The sequence below is a fragment of the Papilio xuthus genome, unplaced genomic scaffold, assembly GCF_000836235.2.
Source record: "Papilio xuthus unplaced genomic scaffold, Pxut_1.1 DF827680.1, whole genome shotgun sequence".
Lineage (NCBI taxonomy): Eukaryota > Metazoa > Arthropoda > Insecta > Lepidoptera > Papilionidae > Papilio > Papilio xuthus.
Window position 1 is genome coordinate 3,086,667 of NW_013530969.1, and position 15,092 is coordinate 3,101,758.

The following is a 15,092-nucleotide window of genomic DNA, read 5'->3' on the forward strand; positions in this document are numbered from 1 at the left end:
TCAAGTATATTCTCGTTTAGTGCCAAGCTAATGTTCCAGATATAGTTCTAGTCTATTTGAATACGTAATTGATGCATATTAAAGTGAAGTAGAATCGATACAAAATACGTGAAGTTCAAGTTTACTATACATTGAAGTTAAATTACTATAGAAGGCAGAATTGTACAAGATAAAATACGTATTTAATCAATTTACTGTTTCTCTGTTTTATCAAAAATAGGTTAATCGTCATAAATGACACACTTGGCCCGTGGCATTGAATGCGTAAGCAATTTGTCCTGACCTATTATATTTTTATTATTTCATGTTACTTGTGTCCTAATTAGAATATGTACAGCTCTGCGTAGTAAAATATTTTATTTTACATCGCATTTACTTTTTCTTTTGTTTCAGTTTTAAAGATTCTTATTCTCTGGGATGTATTCCGATTTCAACAGTAACCAATCAAAAATCATTGTAAAAAATATAATTAGAGATATTAAGCCAAGTAAAATAAAACAAATTACATACAATAATAGTAAATAGTATATAAAGTAGTATAGCTCTATAAAACAAAATGGCCGTTCATAATAGTGACGTTTCTCCAACGTACAAAGAAGACGTAAGGGCGATTGACAACCAGCTCGAGTTCCGGCGCTTCGTCCCATTCAATACCTGGACAAATAGCATACACTCAACTATTCATAAGCAATTCACAATTTGTAACGTATCATTGGTTAAGTTTTTGCGTTCAACAGGAATATCTACCGTGCCTGCATTACAAAAGAATGTGTAGACAAAGACTGTATGAAGAGAGTGAAAGAGATAAACATACCATCGTCTTTGAACGCATTTCTCCCGGCCTCTTGCCAGAACATGAGACGTTGTACCGCATGGGACAGCCGCAACTCGTTACACTCCGCGTCGCTGTCGTCCATTAACCGAGATATGCCCATCTATGATATTAAATGATAAACTAACGTGTACATCCTACTTTATAATCAGACTAGTGGTCGCCCGCGACTCCGTCCGCGCGGAATTAAGAAAAAAATCATAATTGTGTTCTATGTGTTCTTCGATACTATGTTCTTTATGTATGCTAAATTTCATCGAGATCCGTTCTGGAGATACCTTCAAAGAAATATCCATCCATTCATCCATTAATCTATCCATCTGAACATTCACATATCTAATATTAGTATGATAATTGCTATCTGTTAGAGCGTATCTTAGAGTTGATTCAAAGGCAAAGTGATTCACGAGTTTCCCTTCTCTTTTGATTCTTGCATTGAAAATAAAACGGTTCCTGATTTTAAGTCTCATATTCTATACAAAATCATAATAAAGAGACGTGATACTTACAGATTGTAATTTGTTAGGTAGCAAGAGAGTCATGCGAAGCGTATACAATGGTAAAGTGACGGCCACACGAAGCGTATACATGCGGTCCAACACGTGGTAGATGCTGGTATCCGCCACGTGGCCCGCCAGCTGCCGTAGCGAACGTCCTCGTGGAACCAGCAACAATAGAGAGAGACCAGGAGTCGCATAAAATATTTCTATAGCCTATAAAAAACAATGATTCTCAGATTTTATATATATTCATAAATGTCAATACATAAGTAAATAAGTGCAAGTTCTATAACTATGTAGGTACAAATAAGGTTATGGTGTATGCATATACATACATATCAAATTTGAAATAATGTCTGGCAATTGGTAATAGGTGTCGAATAACGAGAGCACGCGTTATCTTAGGGGGCGTTACCTTATATCCAGTTTTCAGTACATAACATTGTATTAACCTTTATTCCATATTTGTATTCGTTCAGGTCATCATGTTCTCACTAAGGAACCATTCGTTATTTCTGTTATTTTTTTATTCTATCTGCTGCTATGCCGACGACACCTGTCCTTCCGAACGAGATCAGCCGCTGCACGATGAAGCTAAACTTCATAAAGATTTACTTTGTGCGTACAACGTCGACAATCGACCAGTGACAGATCACAAGAAAACCGTCACTGTAAAACTAAGAGTCGTTCTGAAGTACATCAGCTTCGATTCCCTCGAGGAGACTTTCACCCTGCACAGCTGGATGGCGCTGACGTGGAAAGACGAATATCTTAAATGGACTCCGTCTAACTATGGCGGCATCAAGGAGATTCAGATCGAGAGTCACGAAATCTGGACGCCGCGACTGGCTCTGTTTAATGCGGACGCCTCCTTGTACCAGTCGGACAACATTTACACGACCTGCCTACTGGACAGCGACGGCGCCGTGACCTGCGTGCCTCCCGTCGCGCACTCGGGCATCTGCCGCACCTCGCTTCGCCGCTGGCCCTACGACACTCAGAACTGCACGCTCTACTTCGGTTCCTGGATGCACACCGGCGAGCAGGTCAACTTTACGTTCTACAAAAATTTACCCATAGTGATGGAAGACTACCAGAACGGGCCAGGCTGGCGCCTAATGAACGTATTGAACGAACGGATGCCCGGAAAGTACAGCTGCTGCCCCAACAGTACGTACCCGATGCTGAAGTATACTTTTATGCTGAAACGGGAGGCGGCCGGGCCGGCGGCGATCGTCGTGGTGCCGTCCATCGCCATTGTTACACTCACGCTGACTTCGCTGGTCCTCGATATAAGGGACAATACGCGACTCTTTATGATGTGCTTCAGTCTCTTCGGTCACTTTATATTTCTAACTGAAATAGGATACGACATTCCGAAGCACAGCGCAGACACTCCTATCATTCTATTGTTCGTCCGGGACTCGATGATCGTGACCGTGGCGGGAGTGGTGGTGACATTGGTTTTGATGTCTATACGACGACGCAGTGTGCCCCCGCCGGCCTGGCTCGCCGCGGCCAACCGCCTGGTCACCAGCGGGCCCGGTAAGTACGTCGTATTCACAGAATTCGACCCCTGTGACACCACCGAGGTTAAAACCCTCTCGGACGATGGAAACGCCTCTAATTTAAACGAAGAAAAATCTCGCACTGCGACTGAATGGATTTTGTTTGCAAATCTACTCAACAGCGTTGTCTTCATCGTATCGTTGATCGTTTACCTCGTATTAGTAATCTCATACATACCTCGGGATAATTGAATCCAACGGATTTATTCATCAGTCAATATGCGTTGCACATGCACCCTACTTGAGCTTAAATTTACAGGAAGGTTAGCCCATGTGAACAAGACAGACTTATTTAAGTCTCTTTCTATGTAAACTATTAATAAAGGGATATATTCGCCGCACTCTAACTCTTACATTCATAAACTTTGATCAATTATTGTTAAGCTTATACAGAAATAAACTTCTAATACCATTGTTCTTGTCTTTACTTACTTCTGCGTCCCATTCATGTAGTTCTGTATATCTCATGATGTCGTTGATTCGTATCATTCGCATGGTGCGCTGGGGGGCGGAGTCGCTGTCGAGAAAGGAGTGCGTCCCGTTGAGCACGGTGGGGGCGGAGCGCCAGCGCGCACGCAGGTACATTGTTGACAGCAGCACCGCACACATGCCCTCCGAAAGTTCCTCCTCTTCGAATGTATCACGCATCGCTCCTTTTGAATCTTTTTCAACCTATTTAATACAGTAGTTTATATGAAAGAGATAAGAGAATTCAGCGTGCTGAAAGAAATCATCAGTATTTTATTAATAATTCTAGTTGCAGTTTAATTGGTCATAATTTTGTTTTTTAATATTTAAAGTACACGAAATTTAACACGCTACCATTTTATTAAGCGAATCTGTCAATGCTTGTGCGGTGTCAGTGGTGTTGAGTCGGTCGATGCGTAGGCGCATGGCGGGCGCCAGGCCGTGCTGGAACTGCGGTTTGAGCGGCCGGCGACGACCCATTACGAACCTTGATGATAATCGGAATTTTAGAGCATCACTGGTCTTTGGGAGAGACGATACTATTTCTCTTAGTATGTATATTTTTTCCTGTGAAATAACGTTTTAAATTTAAAAAAGATCTTCAGATAGCATTTAAATCACCATGTAAGTCCGTACCCTGTCGGTGAGCTCCAGATCTATGCACTGCTCGATCTCACGTCGCGTTTCAACATCGACCTCCGAGGAGAGTGCCATCAATGCCAAATGTAAAAATATTCCTGTTTGAACAAAACTTATTCCGTTTTCCTTTCTTTCAACGGGACTTGACAATGTTAATTTCTCGAAAGTGGCCTGCAAGGCACCAGAATAACTAATGATACGGTGTCATTATAATGATTCTACCCTACTTGTATTAACCACCGAATCGATACTGTTTTTGTATTTCCTACTAGGCAACATATATTTCATTATTACGTAATGTTTACGTGATTGATTATTTCCATAAATTTTTAATAATACACATGGTTATATTCTGTATCGAATCAGAGAACAAATTATTCGATAACAATCTTTAAAAATTTTGATATCTACCTATTTATAACGTCACATTAGTTTATCGGAGTGTTTCTAATTTCTGAAATAAAACTTAAAATCTTAATGAATAAAAGGTGGAAGTTTTATGGTTACGTTTATATTTATTTTGAGTGTTTTATCAAGAGATAAAAATAGACCTTCATTGATTTTTTTACTATCAGCAAGGATTTTTATCATTTTTTTCAGCAATGAATAACTTCTTTGGAATAACTTTCAAATAACTCACTAAAACAGTTTGAAATCGATGTAAATTTAATTTATTTATTTGTGATAAACATTATTTAGTGTTATTCCAAACTAAGATAAGGGTTGTCCTAAGAACTTTTTGTGACGACCGTTATACGGCCTTTTCAAACCTACGACTTTTGCAGACAACCTACAAATCTAAAAGACATTTAATAATCATAAAGTAATGTTAAAAATGCAAAAATATCAGTCCATCTTACCTTATAAAACTTCCTTTCTAGCGAATCAAGTGATCGAATAAATTTAGCCATTATTTCAAAATTACTATACATATTTGAATTCCAGTGTTCGTAACTGGTGTTAGGTCTAAAATTTAGTGGTTTCCTGGTTGTTACAGTCGTAATCCTGCTATTACTGATATAAGATAAAGTATCTGTTGTCGGTGAGTTTGTGGTTGTTGCAGATACACTGCTATTGCTTATTGGTTCTACAAAATTTGCATTAGGCTTGTAAACAGGATTGTGAAGCGATTGCAGGAGATGATTATTGACATTCGCAGCTGCATTTGAAGGTTTATTTCCTAGTGCACCATAAAACACTGGTTGATTCGCTTTAGTGACATTATTCGATGTAATATCGGTTTGAATATTCGGCTTTGGGATTGGATTTTTATTTAATTTTCCATACAAATTAAACGGTGCTTGTATCCCGGTTTGACGTGTTCCTGAAGGAACAGGTGTGACGTGGTTGTGTCTTATGAGACCAATTTGTCGTTTATTAATTGCATCTAAATATGGATAAGTACTTGGATATACAGGATGTGAAAAATAAGTGTAAAAACAATGAAGTTCAGTATAACACATTATTGGTGTGTTCGGAGCAAATGCCGTCGGTGATGTATATTTGGGCATCGCAAATGTGATATTTGTATTAAAACTATGGGATCGAACACTTGAACACAAAAGTAGAAGCGCTGTTAGCGACGTAACATTGGTGTAAGTCATGCCTATTATATTGTTATCAACCTGTGTCCATTAGATTCGCTTACAGATTTTCAGATTGAAGTTGACGAGTACACATTATAAAGGACATATTCGAAGTAATACACGTATAAAAAGATCACAATAAATGCAAGAATCGCGGCACCAAACTGGATGCGAGTCGGAGCACCACTGCATCGCACAAGCAGCTGTAGAAAATACGTTCTGTTCCGCATATTCAAAAGAGTGACTACTTAGAGCTAAATTAATGAGAGCTAATTAATATGCTTTATAATCGCGATAACGTCCAGTTAAATACCAGGCGTTCTGTGATTTTTAAGTGTTTTATTCGATTTGGGTAAACTAATATGATATATAGAAATAATTTTTGCTATGACAATATTGTTTTTTTTCAATTATACTTATGGCAGGAAGGCAACCATTCCTACGAACTTCTAGATTAAAAAAAAAAACGTTATGAACAGTGAAAATAAATCTAATTATCTAACTCTAATGTATAAATTACATCTATTATATAGAAATTAGTTGCGGTATACATTGAAACTAATAAAAATATTTGTCAGACTTGAAACAACTATGAATTGTTACTCATTATACTTACTATATATAAGGAAATTTTATTTTAATGCTGAGTTCTTTCTCCTTTGTAAGTACCAGCAAATATTATTGTAGCTTTTGATACCATAATTATAATAAGAAAAGGACAATTTGCTATGAATTCTGTTCCAACAGCAGCAGTCATCCTCAACACGAGGACCCCTGGGGAAATTACATCTGTTAACTGTGTATTGTTCCAAAGCAAACAGGTGGACATCTTAACAATAAAATAAATGAAAATTTTTGAAGGTATCTTCAAAACGGCTGTATAGATCTCGCTGAAATTTGGCATGTAGCACATAGTCTTGAAGAACACATAGGCTACTATTTTTTTATTTAAGATCGTACGAACGTAGTCGCGTGCGACAGCTTGTTTTTAATAACGGTCATTTAACTCTATGCAGAGAGTATTTTACCAAGGAATCGTCAAACAGGCAACGTCTGGAAGCCAATATAAATTAAAGTTTATGTCAAGGAAGAAAAAAGTAAACACAAGACTTATAAAATTAAATATTTATTGAATAATAAAACACAAATAAATAGATAAATCTTATAAATGCAAAAGCTAAGCTCACACTGTCTTCTTATTATAAGTACACTTTCCGGTTTTAATGAAGTTACTAAAAAACTGCCAAGATATTGCCAACAGCAATATTAGATGATATAAAAACATTTATGATTCGTTTAATAAATTTTTTAATATATTAACATCGTTTTTAGTCTGCACTTATCGTACTTATAATTCTAAACAATATAAATAAAAAAATGCAATCTGTGATTGTAAAATTTGTACATAGAAATTTTTTCATTTTGTAAGAATCGTTATAATATTGTCTTTGATTATCGGAGCGCTACACTATTAAAAGTTAACGTAAATAAATCTCTTAACAGCACGAGTTAATAACATAAAATATTTCTCTATGCCTGAAATTTCTTTTTATAGAAACTTTTATTAAAATCGAAATCTCTTTATTAAATTAAGTGAGTCATCTGTTAATACTTTGTGCTTATACTACTTTATACGTGTTGTTTATTAAATTTATATTACGTTTGTCATGTCGCATAAATTTTTATAGAATAAAAGCTCAAAAATAATAAATTCATAAATAATTTAGTTAAAAGCTTACTTAAAAATTTTAAATTAGTATTTTTTTAACAAATAATTTGGATAAAAGCTTTTAAAAATCACCGCGTTGCGTCGCCATAAAGTAGGGCGTGTCATCGACAAGTATGACAGTTAGGAAGGGCCTGTCAGCGTCGAAGCGCGGCACAGGGGGCTCCCCGATCATCGCGGAGCAAAGCATGATGCCCATTGCTGTAATACAAGCACTTTGGGTCAGTACACGGATCCACAAACAAGAAATTCAACAAAATGAAACTGATGATTTAACAGGTGGCCATAACTACCTTACCTACCCTTAACAAAAGTAATAAGTCCTTGAATTTTAATTTTTTTTATATTTATGTATCATAAGGTGGCAATCGTTTGCAATAGGCAATCTTAATACGCCGAAATAGATAATAATACGGCTGCCCATAGATATTAAATAAAAGTTAGACTTTTTATTTTGAAATTAACTTGAATATGAGGGAAAATTTGATTATGATATGACCAAAATTCATAAAATTGTATGTGATTTATATAACTCGATACTGAGTGATCATGAAATTATTAAATAATACATATAAAGCGCAAGCAATCGTAGAAGTAGCAAAAAATTGCAAGATTTCTCAGACACAGACACGACACGACAAACGTAATACGTGATAAATATGCAAGCAGATTACAAACAGTTTGACTTGATTGCAATAAATTTCTGGAGAATTGTTACTTATGCCGGTGCGCGGTAAGATCCTACGAAGAGGAAGTTACTCTGCGAGTCGAGCAGCGCGTAGAGGAAGGGCCGGTCTGCGCGGAAGCGGGGGGCGGGGGGCCGCGCGCACCTCATCATCATCACCATGCCTGCGCCAGAAAAACCCATGCAAGCAGTAGTACACAATTAAACCCCCTCTAAATATACCAAATAAGCACAAAACATACAACAGAACACTCGTTTCATCCCAATATAACTGAATCGATAGTGTTAACTACTGCTTGCGTTAGTTTTTCTACAAGTCGGTACGCAATGTGGGTACGCGAGGTCGGTACGCCGCGACGAAGGTGATCCGGTCCGCCAGCAGCACGCACCAGAGGGCGCGATGCGACGCTCTGAAGACGCGCGGCGGCGACGGCAGCGACCTCTTGGTGCGCACTTTCAACGCTAAACCCACACACACCCACCATTTGACATACATTGACCACACACATCACACATAATCCCAACACCAAGAATTCCGTGTTTTTTTATACCATACCTAGTTATTTAAAAGTATGTACCTAAATATTAAACAAAAAGTCCAACCCGAAGCTTACGAAAACTACAGTAAACACAAAATAAAAAAAATCGATCTACCCTACATAACAGTAAGATGAAATTGTGTAATAGAATGAAAGGAAAATAATTATTAAATGCGTGAAAACTAAATAAGATATCTGAATAAATAATATGATTTAGACATACATTTAGAATAGAACTATTCTTTAGATTTTTATCGGATTTTGGTCTACCCACATAACGAAAACTCCCATACATTATGAAATTGTGCGTAATATTAGGAAGAATGATAGACATATAAACAGAAGACAAGCATAGTAACATAGGAAAAAATATAAAAATTTAACTTACCGGTAGCAGCTGCCGCTTCAGCGCCCTCTTCGTTGACTTCAATGAAAGCTTTCTGTACTGCTTTTGATACGTATAATTTTTCATCAGTATTCAACACCTTAGTAAGGCCTGAATTGGCACTGTCGAAGATTGCTTTGATGCCAAGCTGAAAAAATATAATGTTTTTCATACTTATGATGTACTAGTTGCCTGCGAAATTAAAAAAAAAACTTAGTAGCGTATATAATCTTCCGGGCTATGTTTTTCATCTATGCCAAATTTACAAACATCCATCCATACAGCCAAACATTCGTATTTATAATTGTAAAAGTCTATGCAGCGGAGTAGTTGATTATTGGAGTTTGAGGTAAAACTTCAGATGCAGAGTGAACGCGTTTAATCGGGCAAGTTACAGAGACGAACTTAATTATATATTAAAAGTCACAAAAATGCAAGGGCAATGTCGGTGGTTGCAACTTCACGTCATCACTCATTGGCTAATTGATTAGATGCACATTGCTATATTTATTTGAAAGGCGTATTGGCGCGAACAATAATATTAGTAAGATAGTAAGAAGTATGATTTTACAAGCTGTTAAAAAATCAGAACTATCATATTATCTCTTTGCCGTTTATTTATTATCGAATATTGAAACTTGATGTCGAAATATATTGCAAGCAACAATTTGTATTTACTGTATTTGTAAATGTATAATTTAAATGACCTAGTTTTAGTAATAACAATGTCTATGACTGTCGCTTATATATAAAAAATAATGATTTCATATATGACAAGTAAATATTATTAATTTCGCTGTATTACCACCACGACCATACAATGGTGACGAATGGTTATCTATCTGGAGTACTGTTTAACTATGTGTAAGGGCTGCCACCTCATCGGGTTTGACCTAAATTCTTGGGATTACGCAAATTTCTTCGGTTTAAAGAGATATGCAACAATGCACTAAATGTCTTTTCTTCGTCGTCTACTTAGGACTGGAACGTGAGAATCGTGTTTTTTAAAATAACTTATATTGTAAAGTGGCAAATGAGCAAGCCGACACCTGAATCCGCAATTGCAGCTGCGCTACCTACTTTTAATCGACTTAGGAGACGAACTAAAAGACAACACCCTACCCATGCATGCCCTTCTCCACCAAATCCACTTTCCCCATCCTTTCCTTTTAAAAAAAGGGTGGAAAGATCAGGAGTAAAATTAGGCTCTAGGAAAGCAATGCGTCGTCTAACGAGGACTAGAATTGGGACGTCAATCATCCTCATGTTTTGTTACATCTTCAGTTTTTGTCATGTATTGATTTATGTAAGTTGACAACCCTAATATGGCATTGTGTTATATTGAACAGACGATGTTGTCGGCGTATAAGTTAACGACTTCTTATCATGTGGGCGTAACAGGTTTGTTTAATATTAACAAACTATCAATAACTTTGACGTAATTAAGAATGACCCGGGTATATAAAATGCACGCGTAACAAAATACTAGGAAAACATTATTAAGAGCAAAGCGCTCTTTTATGAAACAGACTCAATTTTAAGTGTGCATTTGAAAGTCAAACTTAGTGGAAACTAACCTATTTGGTTGTAAAGGACGATTTTAGAAATATCTTGAATCAGAAAAAATAATTATTTTTCAGTCTACACATATGATATCATGGACGGATACGAAAAAAAATTATATTCAATAAATACTGTTAAGAAAATCGACATCGTGCCGATGTATAGGCGCAACACTAGACCGACTAAAATTACGCACACTATCCCCTCCCTACATCTATCTGACAGATGACAGTTCTAGCGACTAAAGCGCGCCAATCTATCTAAATTATTTTAATCAATTATTGTCTTAGCATATAAAACACAATATTACCTTTGGCAGTAAATCACACAAATCAATCTCAGTTTCGATCTTGAACTTTGGTATGGTGACTTGTACTTTAGTGTTGAACATATTGTCAACTTCAGCCATCAAGTCGTAGCCGTCGGCCAGTTTCTTCAGCACGCCGTCAAGTCCATTGATTTCATTCGGCAATACAATAAGCATACTCGCTTTTTCGCCAACATAATGCATTTTCAATAACTATAACAAAACACGCTATTTGACATATTGATGACATGAACTTATAAAAACAGAGATAACAATATAATTTATTTAGAAATTTTGGTCTCAGAAACCAACTATAAATGAGATAATAACGCACTAAAAATTATAATCATTATGTGTCAGCCAAATATAGATCTATAAATATATTAATTTTCTCGACACAACATTGCTATGGATAAACCGATACTTCAAGGTCGTCTAAAACAAACACTTAAATCGAGACGCACGCGCGAAGCACTCATTGTTTATTATTCTGCGAATTCCAAGATGATCGCTTCTAAAATTATTACAGTGTGGACTTTGCTTCAGTTAAAAATATATTTTAAGGAAAATTTCAAAATATAATAAGAAAATACATAGAAAATTAGTTATATTAATGTATACAATTTTATAAGGCGCAAAAGACAGCTAAACTATATACCTGTGCTCCTAATTCTTGGCTTTCTCCATACGTGAAGTTGTCTTCCAAGTACATCATTGGTACCATTACAGTTTTCTCCATGTCCACATTGAATGGTTGGTCCAATGTATTGGACGGATCAAACTGTTTTTTCCATGTACCCTGAAATTACGTATCCGATAAGTTTATATACACATCATAACAAATTCGTAGCAACGATCGATAGTTTTCACTGAAAATTTATGTCATTTAATAAATTAAGATTTTTTTTTTACTTCCTATTCCGTGAATAGTATAAACACACTAAAACAATTCGAAAAAGTTTTTTTTGTACCATGTATGTTAAGAAGATGTAAGTCAATTGTCTACCAACACTTGGCTTGAGTTTTACTTTATTTTAACATCTATAGAAAAACATATATCACCTTAAAATAAAGAGCGTTAACCAGCACAAGTCGGCTGTCACTGTTTAAGCTGTCACTTGAAATAAGATCTTTAATTTTGTCATTTGTTTTGCTCTCAACCTGAAAAAAAAAGTTTATATATTCATCCAATAATCCCACAATCACATATGACCTTGACAAAACTATAGTTCAAAAAGCAACTTGGCTAATGAGTACTTGCATCTTAATGTAATTAATAGTATTTTAGGGAACTTCAAAATTTTAATACAAATATTTTAGAAAGATTAAGTTTGTTTTGATGTTCCAAAATGTATTGGACAAGTAATTTTCCCTTTCATGTTAAGAATAAAAAAAAATAATAATAATTTATTTTTCTATGAATCCTGATTCAGTCTTTAAATTCATAGAACTTGCATTCATTTTAATTTACAAGGATTATGTGTCATTTAAAGATAAGACTTAAAAATTTATAAATAATTATTACTAAAATATTTATCTAAAGATATTATGAAAAGATTAAATATGATATGTGTTGAACATTGATGATGTATAACTATCAAGTACTAAGACATATATAGCATAACATTACCCACTGTTTTATTTAAATTATTTGAAACAGGCTTTCGTAAAAAATACCATTTTACATACAGTTTTATAATTATTTTTAATCATCTAATGGTAATATTTAAATTTAAAGGTCAAAAAGTTTACTAGTAGTCAGTGCAGTTTCAAATTTTCAATTTATTGAAATATACATTTGCATGTAGTCATTATTAAAAATATTATCTCTGATAAATCTTGTATATTGTTTATATATAAACATATTTACCCATTTATTGATGATTTCCGCAGCAGCAGCACCATTACTAAAGTCAACCTTTTCAAAGGAGGCATCAAACACTTTAACTGCATCTTCTTTCAGTTGTTCATTCAGATCATAATTTCCTTCCATTAAATACACCTTATTAGCTACATTCAATGTCACGCCTTTGACAGATCTTAAATTTGATGATACCGCAGAAAATGAGGAACGAACCTGCAATGTAAATGTTAATTTTAAATTATTTAATTTATGAGATTTAGAATATTAAGATGTAGTTACTTAATTGGATTAGTCTGTAATCATTTTAGGATGCTACTTAAGCTTTTACGTTTGTAATGTTCATTTATTTCTTTATTATATATTGCTGTTAAGTATTGTAATAATGTATAAAGTCATATAAAACATTTTTTTATTATTGAATAAAAGTTGAATTAAGTCTAAGTAAAGAATTATCTACTAATAGTCCTTAAGATTAACATTGTACTGAAATTGTTGTATTGATTTGATGAACAATTATTTACAGATTAAGTAATAATTGAAAATAATAAAATTATTTGGTATCATATTATTAGGTACTTTTCAAGTCAACATATATATTACTCACAGCATCATCATTGGTAATCCCCAGGGTTGTTAACAATTCTTCATGAGCAGGATCTGTTGTGCCCAAAGCAAGAAGAGCTAACACAAATTCTGCTGACAATGGAGAGGAAACCACACTTGTACTTTTGTCAAGTTCCTGAAAGAAGATATTGAAATTAATTTTTGATTCTACAATACTGTATTTACATTTGATATACAAATACGTAAAAGAAAACACTGAAAAACTTACATTGCAAAACCTTGCCGAGAATTGCGCGATAGCCGAAGTCACAGCTTTATCACCCATGTTGTCAGTTAAAGAAAATACTATTAAATCCGTTAAAATTAGTAGAACTGAAAAATAAAACAAAATTGAATAGAGACGTCTAGTCTTCACTAAATACTCGGCAACAATGCGAGTAATTTATTCTGCCCGCACACTTTTATCTTTAGGAATGATATCATCGCAACTCAGAAACAGTTTACAAGGAATTAGTCACCGCAATTTACCAATGCCTAAATATTATGCACTCGATACGAAATACTAATTTCTTCTCTTTCTTAGATGTAAATTAGAAACAACTCAACGAAGGGTAACGCATTGCAAAAATATTGTACTTACCTATATTAATAAACGTCCGCATCGACAATTATAAAATGTAACTGTGCGCTATGATGAACAATTAATGATAAGAAAAGACAACTAATGATTGGTATTTTGAAATGGAAATCACTATCCTTATCTGTCTTATCAATGAAATTTTGTATATTTTATATATTTGTAGACCGATAAGATTATCAGAACCGGTGAGCTTATGTCAAACTTCTAAATTGTGACAGCTCACTAGCGCCCCCCTGTCAACGTCAAAAAAGCCAAGATCCTCTTATAGTTCTGTAGGTGTAACTTCATTTTTTTATGTATTTTTCTATGTCCAAGTAGGTTTTATATATATTCTGACAGTACCAACTGCGAAAATAATATTTTTTGAGATCAACCCGAACTTTGATTTTCGAGAAACGGACTAGGCGGTTACGTACATATAATAATGATAGACAAAGAGCATCATCAACCTGCCCATATCGCTACGGAGGGTCGACACAGTATGTGCTATTCCTCCATACATCTCAATCGGCCCTCGAATCTAAATGTACCCCTTTCTTACGCATATCTTATTTCATACAATCAATCCATAACTCCCTTGGTCTTCCTCTACCTCTACCTTTCATATTCTACATTTAATCTCATTACTTTTCTGTTTATATGACCATCATCCCTCCGAATAACATGTCTAGACCACGCTTACTTTTTGCGCCTTAATATCTCGATCACTACTTTCAAACATCCTTTAATATACACATTCTTAACTTTATCCTTTTTTGGCACACCACTACACATCCATCTTAGCATACGCATTTTAGCTACATGCAATCTTCTTTCATCCGAAACCTTGGTGGCCCAACATGCAGATTAGGCAAAGAGCCGCCGTTGTATTAAAGAAATTCTGTCATTTTTCATGGCAGTGAAATTTTTTTTACATATTGTTGTTACCGTTTTTTCAAAGAGAATGAAAGAGATGACAATATGCGACAACACAAGTGTGACGGCAGTGGAAACCCACAGTGAAACATTTTTATGAATGGATTTACACGAAACGAGCACACAAGCAAGCAAGTTTAAAATAACAGAATTATATAATACAGTGTTAAATCTATTGGTATTTTTCTTTGCCAGAGGTAATTGCGAAAGCAAGACAGGTCCAGCTTTTAAAATTCAAAGTACCCGAAACTGAAACCAATTATGTACTAACTTAAATATAAGTACTGACCACTACAATAATAAAAACTACA

The 15,092-nt window shown here is 35.0% G+C and overlaps 3 protein-coding genes across 6 annotated transcripts; 1 reads left to right on the forward strand and 2 right to left on the reverse strand.

Moving 5' to 3' along the window:
* Positions 1–544: 544 nt before the first annotated feature.
* On the reverse strand, positions 545–6,362 carry serpin-29 (serine protease inhibitor 29). Of its 2 annotated transcripts, none has more exons than XM_013311826.1 (7): positions 6,210–6,362; positions 4,005–4,178; positions 3,723–3,935; positions 3,333–3,572; positions 1,342–1,545; positions 815–935; positions 545–654 (listed from the first exon to the last, which is right to left on the reverse strand). In XM_013311826.1, the coding sequence occupies exons 2-7, from the start codon at positions 4,080–4,082 to the stop codon at positions 545–547; spliced, it is 966 nt and encodes a 321-aa protein (XP_013167280.1). In that variant the 5' UTR covers positions 4,083–4,178; positions 6,210–6,362. The 2 variants fall into 2 exon arrangements, with proteins under 2 accessions (XP_013167280.1, XP_013167279.1); XM_013311825.1 differs by lacking the exon at positions 6,210–6,362 and adding an exon at positions 4,868–5,850.
* On the forward strand, positions 1,657–3,314 carry nAChRa9 (nicotinic acetylcholine receptor subunit alpha 9). Its single transcript, XM_013311827.1, has one exon. The coding sequence runs from the start codon at positions 1,818–1,820 to the stop codon at positions 3,090–3,092; it is 1,275 nt and encodes a 424-aa protein (XP_013167281.1). The 5' UTR covers positions 1,657–1,817; the 3' UTR covers positions 3,093–3,314.
* Positions 6,363–7,365: 1,003 nt separating the features above from the next.
* Positions 7,366–14,066, reverse strand: serpin-2 (serine protease inhibitor 2). 3 transcript variants are annotated; one of them, XM_013311611.1, is made up of 9 exons: positions 13,867–14,065; positions 13,495–13,598; positions 13,267–13,401; positions 12,669–12,875; positions 11,861–11,959; positions 11,457–11,597; positions 10,802–11,011; positions 8,932–9,076; positions 7,366–7,520 (listed from the first exon to the last, which is right to left on the reverse strand). In XM_013311611.1, exons 1-9 carry the CDS (start codon positions 13,886–13,888, stop codon positions 7,384–7,386), a joined length of 1,200 nt encoding a protein of 399 aa, XP_013167065.1. In that variant the 5' UTR covers positions 13,889–14,065; the 3' UTR covers positions 7,366–7,383. The 3 variants fall into 3 exon arrangements, with proteins under 3 accessions (XP_013167065.1, XP_013167066.1, XP_013167064.1); XM_013311612.1 differs by having other exon boundaries at positions 7,431–8,168; XM_013311610.1 differs by lacking the exon at positions 7,366–7,520 and adding an exon at positions 8,175–8,466 and having other exon boundaries at positions 13,867–14,066.
* Between the last annotated feature and the right edge of the window lie 1,026 nt (positions 14,067–15,092).